This window comes from Protomyctophum bolini (assembly GCF_963924005.1).
Source record: "Protomyctophum bolini genome assembly, chromosome: 8".
NCBI classification, from domain to species: Eukaryota; Metazoa; Chordata; class Actinopteri; order Myctophiformes; family Myctophidae; genus Protomyctophum; species Protomyctophum bolini.
In genome coordinates this window covers 39668350-39689315 of record NC_137869.1, presented here as the reverse complement: position 1 = coordinate 39689315, position 20966 = coordinate 39668350, and the positions used below count along the sequence as shown (strand labels likewise).

Sequence of the window (20966 nt, the reverse complement as noted above, 5' to 3'; positions counted from 1 at the left end):
ACGTTCTTTTCTTTACTTTAAAGCAAGCACTGTATCTTTATGTCATTCTGTGACGACAACAAATTGTATGTTGTATTGTAACAGTTAAACAAGTTGTCTTTGTGCTTTCAACTTAACTTTCTTTGCAAGCACCTTTCTTTATGTTGTTTCAACAAGGTTCTTTGGCTTGACTTATCTGGCGTTCTTTCTTTACTTTAAAGCAAGCACTGTATCTTTATGTCATTCTGTGACGACAACAAATTGTATGTTGTATTGTAACAGTTAAACAAGTTGTCTTTGTGCTTTCAACTTAAATTTCTTTGCAAGCACCTTTCTTTATGTTGTTTCAACAAGGTTCTTTGGCTTGACTTATCTGGTAAGCATGCACGGTTCTTTGTGCTGCAGCTGACTTAATGCAAACAAGGTGTCTTTATGTTTTACAATCTTGACGTTAATTCAAGGTCTCTTTTCTTTTCTGTCCACTAGGCTAGATTTCTGTATTTTGTGAATTTAAGCATACTTGACTATTACAATAGATAGGTTTGGCAAAATATGAGAATTAGCACTTAAATTGTCTGGAAAACTGGAAGGTTCTCACCGTTTCAGTGTAGCCACGGGGTTTTTTTAAATCCTGGCGTTTTGAACTCCGTAGAATGCAGCATTTGACTCTTCTGTAGATCTGTCCGTTTGTTGAGATGATGGATAAATCAGTCAGTTTTGATCTTCCGGAGTTTTTAGACGACAACAGGATCCCACTTCTCGACACCAAACTGATATGGCAGGAAATCTGACACTAAACGCGTGAGGCATCAACTTCCCTTTGTAGACCTTTATTTAACGTGCACTCAGTATACACGGATGCCACTGGCTCGCAGGCCGGTCCTCCCAAGAAGCATAACATAACAATCACAGAGTTATACCTTATATACAGTCTTAGTCCCACCCACAAGGCGGACCAGAATGAGAGCAGACAGGATGGGGAGGTGAATGAGCAAAGGACCATTTGTTTACACACAAAGGAAGAGGAAGAGGGGGGGGGGGGGGGGGGGGGGGGTGGGACGGAACAGGTGAGACGGGAAGGGGGGGGGAACTTGCTCTCCCAACATGGACAGGAAGAGACGGGGGTTGTGAGGTGGAGGTGTGGAGAGGATGTAAGTGACAACCGCCAAATGTTGCCCACAGGTTACAGCATGGTTCAGTGTTCCAAGGCCCGTCTAGACTAATTTAGTGTATTCAATTACCATGGTACTATAGGCTCATTTAAATGTATTCCAATGAGCTTTTGGTGATGGTAAATTCCTCGTCAAAACCCACCTTTTTCAGACTCCATCATGGCCCGTAGCACTTGCCCTAGCCCCTTAGATAACACTAGTAGACCTGGATAGCATTTTATACAGACTTATAGCATCTTACGTAGACGGCACTAGAATTGCATTTTATGTAGTCATAGCACTTTATAGTACATATGTATAGTTTATATATATATATATATATATATATATATAGTACTCCACTGTTACGTTCTTAGCTTAAGCATGTTTCATGACAACTACTTTTTATGTATGAGTTGTGCGATACATGCTTTTTTTTAAATGATTGCTTAATGTAAATCGCTCTGGATTAAGAGCGTCTGCTAAAGGCCTTAATTGTATCCCTTCACAGGCTGCTATACACAATATCCTCTGAGGAAAAGTGACCCGTCCACCTCACCTCTGAGCTTGTAGATCTTCCATTTGCAAATGGCTGAAGTGGTTAATGTATGGTTTGTCATTATAATCAAAATCTACAATGTAACTAGTAACTGAAGTTTTAAAATAAATGTAGTTGTGTGAAAAGTTCCCCTCTGAGATGTATAGTGGAGTGGCAGTAAAAACAATATGATATTGGAACTACTCGAGTAAAGTACATGCATATACCTCAAAGTACAGTACTTAAGGTAAATGTACTTTGTTACTTTCCACCCCTGCACGTTGGAACAACCATGCTGAGGCTAGCACATTCTGACAGCCGCGGCCTGATCCTGTTTTTCCTGCACCAACTTGAGAGACGTGAAAAACACACGCACAGTGTCTCACACACACGCACACAGTCTCTCTCTCTTTCACACACACACACACGCACACGCACACACACACACACAACACACACAGTGTCTCGCATACACACGCACACAACACACGCACACACCACACACAACACACAAACACTGACTCACGCGTTACACGGTTGATATTCCTGAAGCAACCGTTCCCTCCCACTCCTCCCAGTATCTGTTGCTGCTTGATGTCGGCATGTTGTTGCCGGTTTATGTCCACAGGGCTCACCAGAGAAAACCCCCTTGTGTGTGTGTGTGTGTGTGTGAGACACCACTGCCTGGTTCTCAAACAGTGGGTCGGGACCCATTTGTGGGTCGTGGACACATTTCTGTGGGTCCCGTTATTTTCCGTTTCCCACATTTAGTTTTTAATTATTTTACTGCGAAGTATGTACGTACCCCCCAGCTATGGGACGTTATTTGCCAAGTACGTATATACGTACCACCTCCCGCATCGCTCCAAACATGTCTAAACATTTCCTAAACATTTCTGGCGACGGGTAAACAGGTGTGCGCTAATGCTAATGATAGCCAATCATCTACATTAAGCTCACAAACCCATACAATTAGTTTGGGTCCCGGCCGGGGAGACATAAACCTTCTCTTGAGTCCTGGCCTATAATGTTTGGGAACCGCTATGCTACACACATGCATGAGCACATACTTACTTAGCTTGTGTTGGTGTTGGATGATGTTGCCTTGCCTATTGGCTTCATAGAGTGGTGATGAGACTGGGGATCCTCGTGGCAGGAGGTAGATATTTATAACTTGTGCCTCATGTTCAGTATTGGCCCTAGGGAGCTATACTATTGAGATGTGAACTAATCTTGGACTGTCTTCAAAGACTATGCTGCTGCTGCTGCGTCACATTTTGTTTTCATGCCCTCTCCTCCTTTTCCACTGTCAGACTCATAGCGTCTGCCTTCAGGGCGGCAGCGCGGTCACACCTCACTGCCTCTCTCTCTCTCTCTCTCCTTCCTTCCTACCTCCCCTCCCTCCATGGATCTCAGTGGAACTGAGCCTAGGGGCTCGGCGGTGTCAGTTGGGCTGGTATAGACCAGGGTTTCAGCCTTCCTCCTCCTGCAGCCATGGAAGGTTTCTCCTCCCAGCCGGTATTGCACAGTCCTCCCTGCCAGCCATGTGAGCTGTCCGTTTTGAAATGGATTCTCATTCTCTGCCTCGATGGACAATAAACCTTCCTATTCTATTCTATGAGTGAATGCCATGCGAGGCCGTTCTTCTGTCTCCTGCCTATGGAGATGGGGAATTGATGGGATTTTATTTACCCCTTAGTGATTCTGCTGTTTATAGCAGTCAAATACATTTTTCCATTTCCTAATTGAATCGGGTGGGTGGTAGTGGTACAACAGCCCACACCGGTTTTCACCAATTTGAGTCTGAACACAGTCACAGAAACATTAGAAAAACGCATGCATATCTCTGCCTTAAATTACATTTTGTAGGCACGTTACAAATATACGACAAATGGTCCTTCCATATCTTTTTGTTCATTAGTAAACACAGCGATGTCATTATTTTGCAAGGTGCATTTACTGTCCGAAATTATACTGACATTAATGAAGCATAGATTGTCCGTCAGTTAAATATTCCGATTACCAAAACTATTCCAGTTCTCGTTCACCTCAGTTTATACCCAATATTGATGTAGTTAAATCACTGATGTGTATCTATATATATATATATATATATATAGTTGGTCCTGTTAGCCTTTCTCGTTTCACCATCTCTCTTTCCTGGTTCCCTAATTCCCTTTATCTTCCCTTCCCCTGGTTCCCTTATCTTATCTAGAAACGGGGAAGATGAGGTACTTCCCCTTAGAAACGGTGGAAGATAAGGTGGGCCATGAAAGTTACGAAAACTAGCAGTTATGTATGAAGTTTGTCATTTAAATCAACACACCACTGACCTGTTAGCAGTTCTTGTGTGTCCATCCAGCTTGTGTCTGTGAGGTCTGAGGTTCTGGCTTTGGCCCAAAACGTTACCACCTTTTTTTTTTTAATTAAAGTAAAGAATTATCGGGAGCTGAAATTGGTGTGCAGACTTAATTTTTATTCTTACTCTATGACTGTCTTTGATCCGGCAACCCAGCCTATGTAGGTAATTGGATGTGCGTGTCTTTCAGCTGTTTGTTCAGCCTCTTTTGCTACTTCTGTTTCGCGTGCATCCAGCTTGTGTGTGTGTGTGTGTGTGTGTGTGTGTGTGTGTGTGTGTGTGTCCACCTTGTACCATTGTGCCTGGTCCTTTTCGGGCGGGAACCCCTTTTGGTGTTATACTTTAGCTATTGAAAAAATAGCAGATCTACACATTCATAGCAGCGGCACCGACCATTTCTGGGGTCCTTGACATGAAATATTGAGCACCACCACTGATACAGAAACATAAGGTTTTTCAGAAAACTGTCTTTTGAAGACATTTTTTTTCCCCAATTTCGACGTCAGCCCTAAATGGGTTAAGCGGCATAGTGAAAACTAATACTGTTGCCTTCTTCCAGGCATCCATCCATGGTGGTTGGGGCCTGTAATAAGGCACTTGCTTGAAAAAAAAAAAAGCATTCGCTCACCTTTCAAGGCATGGATATCCCAGTGAGTGGCTGGCTGGCCTGCTGTCCGGGTGTTTCCACTGGCCTTTTGTGATCACCGACTCCCCTGATTGCGTTCAAAGTGGCGATACACACACCAGGAACTTATTAAGGTTCTCTGAAAGGACTGTGAAAATCAATTTTTGACCCTGGACTCTTGGCTTTTGTATATGGGCTGGAGTGTTGCCCATCTTCAAAGGGTTTCCTGGCAACAAGATGTTCTCCAGTGATTTACTATAGCCCATTCTGACCCGAGTTCAGATTCTATAAATGCCTTCTGTCATCCTAACAGTTTTCTGAAAAGGGGTTCCCACTCAAAATGGGATAACATCGTTCATTGGGCCCCAAACGTATATGTATATGAGAGTCTTATTTGCTCCTTCACTGGCCTGTTGCCACTGGTGGTGGTTTTCAGTTTTTTTCACTGGCACCATTTACAACCCCCTGACGAATGAAACACAATTATTAGGATGGGAAAATGGTTACGTGGAACGCGTCTCTTTCTTACCATTGGATCCCAATTAGCTGATTGATTCCATAGCAGTCAGTTTAGTCTTGCCTTGATTTGATTTGATTTTTTATTAACCCATTCTGACCTGAGATCAGATTCTAAAAATGTCTTCTACATCCTGACAGTTTTCTGAAAAAGCTATGTTTCTATGTCAGTCGTTCTTCGATTAAAACAAAATAGCAGACCTACAAGCTCGTAGCGCGCCACTCAGTGGCACGCTATGAGCTTGTAGATCTGCTATTTTTCAATAGCTAAAGCATAAGGATCCCCATTAGCTGGTGCCATAGCAACCAGCTAGTCTTCCTGGGGTCCACATAAGAATAAACATTACAGTACACATACAATTACGAATACACATTTGTTAAAAAGTCAGTGTTCAACTTACATTAGTTTGGATGAAAGAAAAATTGCTAAGATTACAAGTGAGAGCGGGAAAACAACACTTCACTGTATCAAATGGAATTTTAGATTACTGTAAATGCCTTAGGTCCACAGACTCGACACACACACATGCATGCATTGCACACTGTACACGCATGCAGAAAATGAAAACACAAAAAAGTGAAACCTGGAGATTGTTGTATTGGTGACGAAATGAGTTTTCTACAAATACATTTTCGCAACACTTTCACAACGCTATTCACAACTTCTTGACAGTATACGGCAGTGGCTCATGGGGTAGAGCAGCGGTACGATACCCGGCTCCCCCAGAGTTGGTGTCGAAGTGTCCTTGGGCAAGATGCTGCCTTGCATCGTTTCCTCGTGTGTGTGTGTGTGTGTGTGTGTGTGTGTGTGTGATACATTCACAATCCATGTAAAGCGCTTTGGATAGATGCACCATTTGGTGCTTATTTGGGACAAAAGGTTTCAGGTGGGAGTTGTTCCTGCAGGCCAGGGGGCCCTCTTATCTAGTCTCTCTTTTGTTTGGCTGCTGAAGTGTGACTTCAGTGACTTGTTTGTTTGCATTCTGTGCCAACCTGTAATTCGCGCAATGTTGGCTTGACCCCTATGCACTCTAAAGGACGCCAGCTCTCTGCGATGGCCGCTTTTCTTTGTACAAGCGCAGCATTGCATTCTGTTGGGGTTTGGTCACCGTTTTTCCACCCTGCCCATCGAGCCTGGCCTGCCCTGCACAGAACACACACACACACAGTGGGGAGTCGGGACCATTTGGTTATGATTCCAGACTCTCTAATGCCAAGTACGATACTGTAAATTCTGAAACTAATTCAGTGACAATAACACTGAGACTGAGTGACACTGTGCAAATTCACACTATGTGCAAATTGTGCATGACTAATGACTATAGGCCTGTCACAATTATTACATATCGCAAATTTGGCCAATCGCAATGATTTGAGATCATCGCAATTCTTTTTTTGCATAATCGTCAATCGTTTCCATGTTGAAAAATATAGCACCAAGTTAGCAACTATAGCGGCTATTTTAGCTACATTATTAAATGTATCAGTGACTTGAACTTTTGTATATGTATGTGATTTGTCCTGTGCAATTTGTGATCACGAAAAGCCTTACATTTTGACTGCTACTATACATGACTACTGTGTCAAGTCAAAATAAGGAGATTATTAAGGGATCATAAATTTACGTTATGGCAGGCATCATAGCATACTGTAGATTAAAATGCAGCGGCACATGGATAAATCTGATATACATGTTGATGACAAGCCCCTCTTGGTGGAAAATCTGGAAAATCCACTCCGACATCCTATCGTCGCCAGTCGACTCCACAGTGCCCCCTCTTTCCCCATCGCCCACACAGCCCGTCACAGACATTCGGCTCAGTGTGGGGAGCACCAGCTGACCGTGCCGAATCAGCAAGTGTGTGTGTGTGTGTGTGTGTGTGTGTGTGTGTGTGTGTGTTTGTGTCTGTGGGGGTGGGGGGGTTATATGGACAGGGGGGCTGCATGCTGTGAGTGACGTATTAATATGTGTGTATTCAGTTTAGTTTCTATGGGTACAACACACCTCCTCCTCCTCCTCACTGGATTGCCCTGTGGAATGGGAGGAGTGTCTTTCTTTCTGTACACACATGCGCTCTTCTGACAATAGGATTTATAAACCTGACAGTTGAGTCTCCGTGCACGTACGCACACCACAGTCAGTGTGTGTGTGTGTGTGTGTGTTTGTGTGTGTCACATAGATTGTCTTGTGTTGCAGTGACAGCTGGAGCAGACAACCCCCGGCCCCTGCAATAGAATAGATAAAGGAAAGTGCCAACTGATCAGTGCATCAAATCACTATATATATATAAATTAGTTAAAAGTAAATACCTATTATATACACACAAGAAACAAAACAACCATACATCCTCTGTTATTGCACAAGCCCTTATTATTGCACTTTGCAGCATTGAGTGTGAACAGAATACCGCCGTGGGATATAAACAGTTTTTGAGTTTGTCCTTGATCGCACCGCCGCTACCTGATGGTAACGGTTCCAACAGGGAGTGACCAGGGTGGGAAGTCTGTGTAGCAGAAACTGTGTAGCTCAGGGGTGGGCAACTGGCGGCCCCCACCTTCACTCAATGCGGCCCGCATGTTAATATCAGAACACTGATATAGTATTGATTTCAGCTGGTACAATCCCAATCCCAAAAAATTACTTCATGACTAGTATTAAATGACTATAGTACTTAAATGACTAGTATTAAAATGTTGTTGTCTTTTTGTGACCAATGTAGTTATGTTAACGGTTCATAAAGTTAACATAACTATAACTAAATGCATTTTCAATAAAGAGGTTACAACAAGGTTCCAATATAGCCAAAAATAGCTGATCTACAAGCTCAAAACGCGTTGCATTGTTGCGACGCGTTTTGAGCTTGTAGATCGTCAAAGTTGCCCAAACCCTGGTGTAGATCTTTCCAGTGTGGTGGGGGCGGGGGGGGGGGGGAGAGGGCAGCCAACGATCTTTACCCAGTCCGCTCTAGGCTGCTGGTTTCACTCTAAGCTCCACACACTGCAGAGCAGCTGAAAACCAAACAGGCCTGTACTTACAGACAGTATTACATTACACTGTCATTATCTCAGTACCCCCCCCCCCCCCCCATCCCCATCCCCATCCCCCCATTAATCCACAAACACTATTACTAGGTTTCTTTGCAATCGGCATTAAAACCCAAATCAGCAGGATAACGTAGGGCGGCCCTTTCATTCACTAAGATGCTCGTCAATCACCACCGTGCTGTAAAATGTCTTTTGTTTAAGCAAGGCGTGCATTCATGGGGACTCCTCTCTCTGCCAGGCAGCTGCTCTCTCTATCTCCTATCTCTGTGTCTGTGGTAGTGCACTGTACTGGATTCAATTACCCCGGGACCCTGTCCGTGCTTGCAAGCAGGGCACATTTACCATGGTGGATTTGATACACGCACAGCAAGACGTCAATGAGGGAGTCACTGGGGAAAAGCATGTGGTGTTTTTTTGCTAAGCTCAATTAGAACCTCTTTGATGTTTCTTTTCGTTCGGTTCCGTTAGTTTTGATATTTAAGTACACACAGTATTTCTATGTGACATAATATTAATAAGGTTAATAAATATGAATCACCTTTTCGGCCGGTTGTAACTCTGTAACGTTTATTCTGTGTATGTTCAACTGCTTTGTTAAATCATGACCGAGAACGGATACCAAGAAATTAACCAACTAAAAATGTACTTATTTTATCATTATGAGCCTCAGGATTACTGACTTTAAAGGAGAATTCCATGCTAGAATGCTTTCTTACCTTTCTTTGTAGTTGTTACGTCCCCACCAAAGAGGTCCAGGTGTTATTTTGTGCAACAAGTCCTTATTGGCTATTTTCCCTACCATAAGCCCTCAATGAATTGCATTGCATTGAATGGGAATTGAATGGGGCTATGGGGTGTTATGCTAATTCGCTTATTTCCATCGAAAGAAGTAGTACAGTGTGCCGCTTGGGATATTATTTACATTATGAAGAGAGGATATATACAAAGAAATTATAATTTTGAGCGATGGAAATGAGCAAATTAGCACAACACCCCATAGCCCCATTCAATTCCCATTCAATTCAATGCAATTTATTGAGGGCTTATGGTAGGGGAAATGGCCAATAAGGAGCTTTTGCACAAAATAACACCTGGACCTCTTTGGTGGGGACGTAACAACTACAAAGAAAGGTAAGAAAGCCTTTTAGTATGAAATTCTCCTTAAAGAAAGACCAACACACCCACGTGAAGTGTGCTCTTATCATCATCATACATCATCACAATTTGCGTCCTCACTTTTGTCTTCAATGTTTGTGTTTGCACATTCACAGTGATGTAAATAGGTTTTCAATGTAATGAGTCCCGGGATGCAGGGATGGTCTTTTAGATGAGTCCCACTTCAGCGACGTTTTGTGTCATATTTTGTCATTTTTTACAAATTGCAGCATTTAACTATACCATTTCATTTTATATGGTTATATAATGTGGTTATATTCATGTAGAAAACAGAAGCAATTATTATAACTAAAGCTAGTGTGTATTATTTACTGTACATGCCGAGTACAGTAGTGGATTCAGAGGTCCTTGTTTTATTGCGTCCATCAACTATAAACTGCGTTTTGGGATGCAGAATGCACCCTATTTTTATCTCTGCATTCATTGTCACTGGCACTCAATGTTTGTGTTTGCACAAACACTCAAAGAAAAACGGGACATTCATTGTCGATGGCATTTAATGTTTGCGTTCTAAATGTTTGTGATTACACAAACCCTCAAAGCTGGACATAGGAGTGGCTTACGCCCCTCAAAAAAAGTGTACTAAGCCGTTTCCTTCTGACTATTTGGCAGAAGGTGAAATAGGTTACAGTTCTAGCAGTGCTTGTTCCATAGGGCCACGTCCGTCTCTGCCTCTTCTCTTGCATCACTAATGGGCATTTCCCCTATTCTCTCTCTCTCTCTCTCTCGTCCTATCTGCCTCCATCTCTCTCTCTCTCGTAGGCTCGGATGAAGTTCCCCATCGACTATCCTTACTCGCCTCCCACCTTCCGCTTCCTCACCAAGATGTGGCACCCCAACATCTACGAGGTAATTGAATTTCTAAATGTTTGATCTCAAGATGCCCCGTCTCTCGAGGCCTTGGGACAAAATGGCCTGATAAGTCTAACTCTAAGAAGGCAAGCCTTCGAGTTAAAGACTCTAGGGGGGGATGGATCCAATACACACAGCAAGATGTCTATAAAGGCCTGATGATTATACTATACGTCGCTTCGTAGCTGCGACTGTCGGAGGAGCATTTATTTTCTGCAGTCACTGTAGTTTTATGCGCATGAAGTGCGTCATAAAAGCGCCATGTCTGGGTGGCCATGATGCTAGACTGCCCTCGATGGTACTATAAAGTGATGTCTAGTATGATATGATGTATAATTTATTTGTTGTGTGTTATATCGGCCCTGTGGAATCTTTGTTTACGAAGTCTAAAAGCCAAGAGAGAGGACTACATATTTTCATATTGGGGGCCGGCAGCCAATTACATACATTTTTGAGGGTACTTGACATGAAAATGCTTGAGAACCACTGACATAGAAACATGGGTTTTTCAGAAAACTCAGGATTTAGAAGGCATTTGTAGAATCGTCCTCAGGTCTAAATGAGTTAAATATTATATGTCATGTCAGTGGACTACTCTCATTCAACAGCACCAGTTGAGGTGTGTGTGTGTGTGTGTGTCATTTTTTAATTAATCTGTTCAATGCTAAATACACAATTCAATCGTGTGCCAATTAATCGCCCAGTAAAATGTCATGATGGTGACCGTTGTATATTGATGTGGATCAGCCTACTTGCTATGAATGTCTACTGACAGGCGCTGTGTGTGTGTGTGTTTACCAGAACGGGGATGTGTGCATCTCCATCCTCCATCCCCCAGTAGACGACCCACAGAGTGGCGAGCTGCCTTCAGAGAGATGGAACCCCACACAGAACGTCAGGTACATGGAAGGAACTTATTAACTCCATAGAATAACATTTCTCTAAATTGGTGCATTTTATATAGCGCTTTTTATCCAAAGCGCTATGATTCACACACCGATGGCGGCGGAAACCATGCAAGGGCACCAACCTCCACATCGTATCGGGAGCAATTATGGGTTCAGCGTCTTGCTCACGGACACTTCGACACTAACTCTTGCGGTTCCCAGAAGTCCGCTCTACCAGCCACTCTACCCCTGAGCCACTGCCTCCTGTTCTGGCCTGGGACTAGGATGTGTCTCACTGTCTCTAGGCTAGGGTGTGTCACAGCCAATCATTTGCCAGTCTTTTGGCAATGAAGTTCCCACTCGTGACCCCAAAGCAGATGGGGGGGGGGGGGGGGGGGTCATCTCCAAGTTTATCAAAAGCATTTATTTTATGTTTATACACAGGGCCTATGATTTCCCAATGTGATTAATAGATTATATTGTCTTGATGATATCCACATTAGGGACCTTGGGATTTGTTCAATGATCACTGACTGACTGACCGACCTTTCCGTCAGACTGGCCTCTAAAACGGTGCACATTAACCCATTTTGACCTGAGATCAGATTTAAAAAAAAATGTCTTCTACATCCTGACAGTCGATTTTTCAAAAATAGCAGACCTACAAGCTCGTAGCGCGCCACTCGGTGGCGCGCTATGAGCTTGTAGATCTGCTATTTTTCAATAGCTAAATCATGACATGATGCTAACACCAAAAGGGGTTAAATGTGCACCGTTTACACTGCAGCACTTTAGAGATGGTAAAAGTTTTACCGTCTCTAAAGTGCTGCAGTGTAAAAACAGTCAAACATGTTGTATTATTCATATGCCTTATTTCAAACACTTGCTTGTGTGCAGACATTTAGTCAAACCCCTAAGCGCTCCCATTGTGTGTGTCTCTCTCTCTCTCTCTCTCTCTCTCTCTCTCTCTCTCTCTCTCTCTCTCTCTCTCTCTCTCTCTCTCACTTCTTTATGGAAACACTAACCTCGCGTCACCAGGCTTTCCACCTCGAAGGAAAGCCTGGTCTTTTGTTACAAAGTTGCCATGTGATCTGGTTCGGGAGCGGGCGATATGGTTACGTCATGTTGTAGTCATTGTTTTTGTAGTCATCAGGCCCGGGGAACCGTCAATCTGGAACTTCCTTTCCCCTCAAACCGGAAGAATAACAATAAAAGTGTGCCTCGTTCTCTCGTAGCCTGCGGCTTTTATTGGGGAAACATTGGTTTGAGGGAAAGGAAGTTCCAGATGAATGGTTCCGGCCTGATTACTACAAACCAATGACTACAACCTGACGTAGCGATATCATCTGCTCCCGACCGGATCATAAACCCGAAAAAGGAATGCTGCCCAGGCTATGCAAACACAGTTTCATGCACAAACACAAATAGTACATTGTCACTCCCTTATAGCTGGATAAAATTGCATCCACTATAATGGTGTAACAGGTGGTTAATTAAGGCGCCTACCACGTAGGCTTTGATGCCTGATGGTGTCCCCGGTTTGATTCCCTGGCCCGGCGGACCTTTGCTACACGTCACTCCCCCGCTCTCTCTCTCTCCCTCTTTCCTTTTCTGTTTAGACTTTAAATAAATAAACCAATATAGAACGTATAACTCGACGGCATCAAATATCCATAACGGTGCAGTATAAAGTACAGTATAGGAGCACTAGCTGGTGGCCTGTTGAATTGTCCTCGACAAAGCTTTGCTCTTGGAGCAAAGATTACAAATCAATTAGGCACATTAGAGACGACGGAAGTTTCTGGGGCTTAAGGGCTCACCTACTGTACTGTAGCCCGCATCTGTCTTTGTTTTCCTTTTGGAAATTGATTGAAAGTTGTATTAACAGTTCGAGGAAAGCACAGTTCAATACAAGGTCTGCCAAGAGGATAAACCCTTAGGCATGTAACGATACACTCAACTCAGTATCACGATAATGAGGTTCACGATACGATTCTTCGCGATATTTTCAACACACTTATCGATATACGATATATCGTTGCATCATGCCTAATAAACCCAGAAAAGCACTAAGACTAGTTTACGCTGAGGTCCTCCATTTCTGTTTATCTCTCTCTTTCCCCCCGATGTCTTTTTTCCCCCACTGTCGGTCCCATCTCGTCGTACCCCGTTGTGTAGCTTTCCCTTTGCTTTCTCGCCTCTCCACACGCCAAACGTTTGACGTCCAGATTACTAGTACAGACTAAGTCGAATGGGAGATCAGTCTGTTGAAAGTTGCTGAATGCACCTCTCTCCACGCCGCATCCGCACAGACGGCTACTATGGTGCTTAAAATAGGCTTGAGGTTGCTTCATAACGACAAGCGCAGGGAACATGTGCATGCTTAAATCATCTGAGAGATTATAAAGATAACCAGGGTGGGGGCCACAAGGTTATCTGGATTTAGACTGAACGTTTTGCTCCGGAATTAGGGATGCTAGTTCAATGGTGCTTTTTTAAATAAAGTGTTAAACCCGATGCTTAACACTTTTTTTTCCCCGTTTGCGGCGTTGGTGTTTACTTTCCTGCCGACGCAGCTACTGTACGAGGAGGACACGGAGTCAAGTTAATGCTAGTTGTTGACGTGTTTAATCTCCCCCCCCCCCCTCCCCCAACCAGGACCATCCTGCTGAGTGTCATCTCCCTGCTCAACGAGCCCAACACCTTCTCCCCGGCCAACGTGGACGCCTCCGTCATGTACCGCAAGTGGAGGGACAGCAAGGGCAAGGACCGAGAATACGCCGAGATCATTAAGTAGGAACCCATTTTAACTTCTTTACTGTTCAGCATGGCAGCGTGACGTTGGCCGCGTTTACGCTTTAATACCTTACGCGTGTGTCGCTTCTTTGTGAGATTTTGAAGTGGGTTTTATAAATATTAAACGAAAGAAAATGGTTAAAACAAGAGTGTATGGCTAATTAATAACTTCACTGGAACCAATGGATTTTCTACTTTTTTTTTCCATTTCGTGAAGAGTAACAGTCTCTCTCTCTCTCTCTCTCCTCCGTCGTCAGGAAACAGGTGCACGCCACCAAGGCGGAGGCGGAGCGCGACGGCGTGAAGGTGCCCACCACGCTGGCGGAGTACTGCGTGGTGACGCGCGCCCCGCCCACCGACGACGGCTCCAACCTCTTCTACGACGACTACTACGACGACGAGGACCTCGACGAGGATGACGACAACGACCACGACTGTTGCTACGACGACGACGACGACTCGGGCACCGAGGACTCCTGACCTCGCCCCCCCCCCCCTCCCTAGCCCCCCGGTTACACTCTCTCCCCCTCCCCCACCCACCCACTCCCGTTCCCCTTTTCCGTCGTCACAAACTGAACTTTTAATCTCTCGCTTTGCCCCTCGACCCACCTCTACCTACCCCCCCCCCCCCCCTCACGGTCCTCTTCCTATAGAGCAGTGGGCGTGTTTTTCTGGACCCACTGAAAAATCGTCCATTGATTTTTATTTTTTTTTACCATAGAGATTTACCAAAAATATTTATATCAATTATTTTGAGCCTATATAGAATCAAGCCATCCGGGATCCTGGTGTGTCATGACCATAATACCTTTTTGATTCTGTGGGAAAAAAAAGAAAAACGCTTAACAAAGAATATTTATTAACCCATTTAGGCCTAAGGCCGATTCTAAAAACGCCTCTAAATCCTGACCTACGGTTTCTGAAAAACTTCAAATATTTATATAGCAGCATCAAAAAAATTACATACTGTACAGAACCCAAATATGGATTCCCGGCCCGAGGGGGTAAGATACCAATATGGGTTCCCGCCCAGAATGGGTTAAATGTAGTTCATCATATATAATTAAATATTCTTTTTCTTTTTGGTTCACAGAATCAAAGGTTTTTTATCATGGTCATGATTCACCAGGATCTTGGATGGCGGGTTTCTTAGGTTTAGAATAATTGAATCCTTTGGTGAATCTCTATGGGGGGAAAAATGAATTTTGGAAATGAGTTTTCAGTGGGTCGAGAAAACCACAGCTATGCTCTATAGCACAGGTCCCCACCCCCACCCCTCCCTCCCCCTCCCCCCCGGTGCAGACTCGGAAACCTGCACGCTAAAACAGACACGACACAAACAAACAAACATGCAGAATGCATTAGAGAACGGGAAGCTATACAAAAGCTTTTTTTATTTTTATTTTTTTGCTTTTCATGTGTTTTTTCTTTTGTCTTTAGAGTAGAGGTTTCCACACACGATCACTGCCCAGCGCACAGGGTTTTTCTTTTAGCGTAAAAGGTAATGGTGCGTCATGCAGAGTTCTTTTTTTTTTTATTACATATTTTTTTCCTACTCGTTTGTTTGCACCACTGTTAAAGAACTGGATGGAATTAACTGAACCAATCTTGTTCTTTAAGACTGTCTTTCTTTCTTTCTTTCTTTTCCCTATTGACTAAGAATTTATCAAGACTATCTCGTCGCTGACTTCCTCTAGGGGAAACTCAGACGTTCCTTGATAACATCAACATGATGGAGGTATACGTAACGAGTGGAATTCCGAATCAAGAGCTAACGAGCGGTGTGAAAGGAAGAATTTAATTTAGAATAATGAGAAGCAAGCTGTTAAGCGGTGTTGTATACACAGTAAGACCCTTAGTGTTAATCTATATCCTCTTGTAACTCAGACTATACCAAATGGATCCTTGCATTGGTTACATCATGTGTCGTACACTCTCAGATTTGAACTCGCACTGAGGACTTTACTGTGTATGTGTTGGAGGGCCTGACTCACCTGTATGAGCTTTGTTCACAGCCCGAGCCCTGTGTGTGTGTGTGTGTGTGTGACCTCGTCTTTTCAACCGCCATTTCAGATGCCCTGCTGCGTTTCACCTTTGACCTTCCCGAAAATACATGGCTGGTGCTGCTTTGAAGTGTTCCATGTCAAAGAAAGCAAATCTGGTTCACTCCCTTGTGCCTTCCCTCACTTCCTTTTTCCTAGATCTGAATTGCTATGTATAACAAACCACATTCATGTCTGTCTGGGTCCTTCATCTAGTCAACCAAACGGACACAGTGGAATCCTCAGTTCATTAATTTAAAGAAAATCCCTCATTTAATTAACACTGAGACTTAAGTTGCAAACTGAGGACTTAACTGTGTACCAGCCTGAGGGAAATATCTAAGGCTCAATAAGGCAGAACTCTCACAGCTCTCTCCTGGATTGAGTATACAGACTCTTATCGTCAGTGTTTTAATCAACTCCTGTCATATCCTGAATTATGTAAGATTAAAAAAAAGCCTTTTGCTCGCAAAAGCATTCATCATATCGCTTGAAGCGGGGTATTCCCGTCCTGTCCTTACTGCCACTCTGCCTTGTCCGTAAAGCCTAATTCATAGTTTGTCGTACGGCCTCGTCGCTATAGCCTGGAAAAAACGGATTCTCACGTCGATAATGCAAGCGCGCCATGTCACCTTTTTTTCCCCCCCATTTTAAAAAATCTGTTTTTGGCAAGCCACGCTGTTGTAAAGTTTGGAGTATAAATTAGGCTTTAGATCCCTGAATTAATTTAAGTTTCATGACTTGTGAAATCCGATGTACTGTACCTGAGACCTATGCAGTCAGTTCTCGAGTGCATTTAAATATGTTTAATAATATGCAGCGCTCTTTGGGGTCAGTGGTCAGTTTTTCCACGCTCTTCAACTCGAGCTCCTCCAGCCCACCTTCGGAGCTCGTCTTTTTTTGAGTGGCGCTCGAGTCGATTCCTCTTCTCGGAACTGACCGTGGTCAGACGTGGCCTCCCTTCCTCTCTTGCTGAGGACTCTTCAATCTCTCCCACATGGTTCTGGTTACGGACCGTATACTCCAACACAATGCTGCTCATTCTGCCGCGCTTCCGTCTGACCGAGCTGAAGTTTGAGCCTGTCGAGGTCGTTGCTGGGTAGGAAGAAAATGTCCCTCGTCGTCACGCGACACTTGACTACCGGCACGGAGTAGCACAAGCCAGTCCTAACTCGACGACGTCCAGTGTGAATTTCGCAGCCTATAGAAAGCACGACACATACTCCAGTTGTTAGGCGATAACCTAACAACTTAGAACAGTCACTTATCACCGCGGCTCAGGTGACTTCATGCTGTAGATTTCCAACCACCACGGTGAGTAGCGTATCGCCTAAAAACTATACTCCACTTTTAGGTTATAAGCTATTCATTTGGTGGGAACGTTTTCACCTAAAACGGGGGTTTTGATACAAGGTGCTCATAGTCGATCACCTAAACAACAGTGGTTTAGGAGGGCCCCGCCTCCCTCTGTGCGCTGCGGGATGAACTGACGGTGGTTAATAATCTGTGGCGTTCACCGTATCACCAAAACCTAGAGTATGCATGGGCCCTCCCTAACGGCACACCTATAATACTTTAAGCTGCAGTGAGGCTCTTGGATTTAACGAATATCCTTGAATCTGCGATAACGAGATGAGATAAGACGAGGCTTGTTAGGAGGAGGTTCTTTTTGTGAGTCGTGTCGGTGTTTGTATTCATACACAGGGATTGGCACTTTATTATAAGCGGGGTCCCTCAGGGTTCTGTGAGGGCGGGGGGTTCCAAATGCACCCTTACAGGTCTGTAACTCTTGAGAGTGTCTGAGATGTACACTGTTGTTGGCCACAGTCGAGCCGGTGTGTCCACAGAATAGCTTCCTCTTCTGAGGAGGGATTTCACCAGCCTTCTCAGTGAGAAGACGCCCCCCTACTGTTGCGTCTGTGTTGAAGGCCCTCTGGCACTCGCTCTGTCGTCACTTGGCAACCATCTTGAATTACCTGAATCCTCGAGCACTCCCCTGTTGCGTCATGAGCGTTAGGGCGGTAATGTGATTCCTTGTGGAGGGTGCTGTTGACTTAACGGGGTTTTGTATATTTCATCAATATAGGCTCGTTTGGAGCCTACAAGTCAAGTGGCAACACCCTTGGGGTTATTGTTGCCGTCACGCAGGCCACCGAGTTGCACACTAAAACACATACAGCCATTCGACAGTTTTCAGTCGTTCTCCCACATTTTTTGTGTAATTTTCCTCTTTTCGGTAGCGTGTGAGTATTATTCACTGAGTAAGACGCCCATTTAAGTAGACGAAGTGTGAAAGCATGGATAATGGGGTTGACCTTTTGGCCTTTAGCATGGACAGCAGAAATGTACTAGCATGCTATAATAATGACACAATATGGTTTTAGATCTGGTGAAAAGGTTTATGACGCTGTCCAGAGATAACCATGTCTGGATTATACTCATGTCTTCTAAAAATCAAAACAAAGAAAAAGAGAAACGTTGTGAATGGGCTCTTGGCATGCCCTCCCCCTCTTTTTGGTTCCTTTAATTATTTTTGATATAATGCTTTTATTTTTATTTCAAAACTGGGGCATGAACCACAATGTTTTATTTTTATTCTATATGTTATCGAGTGCGTTAATTTAATTAACCGGTTATTCATTATTATGGAAGACTATAAATATGTGAACTGTTGTGACGGGAAAGGTTGTGTAACTTAAGCATTCACCTGCTCTTTGAATGTTCTTCGGCAAATATTCAATTGTCCAGGAGTTGACTAATGTATGTAACATCACTGTCCAGCTGAATGACCCTCCCCATGCATCACTGTCCAGGTGAAGGGGATTTATCTTTTTTTTGTCAAACTACTGTTGATTTTAAACATGCGCACCCTCCCCTGTTCACTGAGCTCCTCCCACCCGCCCTGTTCGCTGAGCTCTGACTGGCCAGGCATCACTGGAGGGGAGTGGCCAGCTTTAACTAAGAGATACCGGACAACACCTCAGGGAAAAACCAAGCGAAACAAATCGCAAGCTTTTCTTTCCCCAACTGAGTGACCCTGACAAACCTGACGCCGTGCGTATAGCCTATATACCACATCTCTTCTCCACCACCATGGTGAACTGATGTTCTCCCGATGAGCTCGTCCCCTCCAAATGCTCACCACCTCGCTTCAAAAAGACTGTTTACAATCTCTACCTTGATATGCACATGTCGATATTTTGACGATCACTTGATGTGTTTTTTTTTTTTTCCTATGGTTTGTAAATCTATTTAAAACCTAAAAAAAAATAAAGATCTTTATTAGATTTTGAGCGTTTTTTTTTTTATTACAGTGGGAGGTGAGAATTGAAAACCTGCTGCTACATGAATGACGTGTCTTGAGTTTAGAGTTTCTGTGAAGCTCATGCTCTTTGCTCCTGTTTTCATGCATAGATGCTGACTGGGAATGACTGAATCATCATGTGTGTAAGCCCCATGCAGAGCTAGCTGAGAAGAGAGGTACTTTGTAAAATCCGTAATTCATTAATTTGTAACTCAAGAGTGTACAAATGTAAATTAACTAGAAATTCGACGCACTTCGGACGGCTCACTTCGAGCGCCACGCGTCGCAAATGGGAAGAAGGAAATTGCAGGATTTCACAGCCTCCGCTTCTTGTTTCAGCTTTGTTTTGAAACCCTTTATTCTGCCCTTCACATCTAGTAGTGGATGGTCGCACATCGTAGACATGCACACCCAGGGTAAATAGTATACAGTGTACTGTACTGTATACTGTAGTTGTGTAATAGGGTAGACTAAGGTCACATTCCCACCTAATACTTTGGTAGACTCGATGCGAATGGGCGGAGATGTTTCTTTGAAGATTATTGCATATTTCATTTGCTGCGGCTTGCCTTCACACTGTCATCCGCAGCAATTGGAAAAGCAGCAGGGGGGACCTTTTATCAATGTGTTCCATTCATAAACTAGCCTACACAGTGAAATCTATGGCGATAAGATTATACTCATAACGTGCATGTGTCGTGCCGTCTGGGACTGGATTTGTCTTGATTAATGTACTCGTCCTCATTTCGATCAGGGCTTCAGTCTCCTCATTCGACCACGTCTAGTATCCACGGTAACGGGACATCTTTGCGCTGCGTAAAATATGCATTCTCCGACTCCAAATGTGTTCAGCTCCTCGCCCGCCACATTGTTTGCTTCATTTCCTTTATTTACTGCGGATTGCATTCCCACCTGCAACGAATCGTAATCGAGTGCTATTGGAAGCGAAGCGAAGTAGCCGATCAGAGGGCTGAGAAGTGGGTACAGCGTGTTGATGTTCGTGTTCGCACCAACTTTTGGCTTAAACTATAGAGATATTTTGAGGTTTTTCGCACGGACAAACAACAGACTCAACAACTCGGACAGACTTGCATAGAAGACGCAAATTGTTGATAATCATACACATAAGACACTATTAAAAGTAATATAAAGAGCAAAAACAATCAAAGAGGGGGAAAAGGTGTTTTCAAGTGGTAAGAGCTTGCGGAATGGGTGAACAGTGTGACCCTCATGTGTATGTTAACATTTCGATACTCTGAACTAAATTGCTGGAACTGTTGCCCCCGTTACCCAAATCCGGATAAGCGGTGATTATTGTTAGTATTCGTTCCTACATTCCTGGATTGAGTAGCTCTTCATTAGTAGTTATATAGTGTGCTGTAGAGTGGTCTCCCCAGCTCTCCAACCCTTTCGTAAACGCAAAAGGCATTCAGTTTGGGATGCCAATTTCATCCATTCAGTAGACGAGTAAATGAGTGAAAACTACACTTCCCTCTCCTGATTGAATATTGCGATGATTACTACTATTTATGACTAAATGGTGAACCTGTTGGGACTCCCCGACAAAGCCCTGGAGAAGCTGCAGTATGTGCAAAAGCCCCCCAGCCTCAAATACCTCCATGCCGCTGACTGATCATTGTTTTGTTCTCTATTCTCCAGAACGGCACTTGGTTATCAAAGTGGGGGTTTGCGACAA

At 43.8% G+C, this 20966-nt stretch overlaps 1 protein-coding gene across 1 annotated transcript in view; it reads left to right on the top strand.

Annotated features, from left to right (window-relative positions):
• Positions 1–19253, top strand: part of LOC308319693 (ubiquitin-conjugating enzyme E2 R2-like) — a 30955-nt gene extending 11702 nt beyond the window's left edge. The window contains exons 2-5 of the mRNA XM_080769838.1: positions 10152–10238; positions 11043–11140; positions 13787–13921; positions 14182–19253. Coding sequence (XP_080625964.1) covers positions 10152–10238; positions 11043–11140; positions 13787–13921; positions 14182–14404 — 543 coding nt within the window. The 3' untranslated portion in view covers positions 14405–19253. The remainder of the gene's footprint in view (positions 1–10151; positions 10239–11042; positions 11141–13786; positions 13922–14181) is intronic.
• Positions 19254–20966: the final 1713 nt, after the last annotated feature.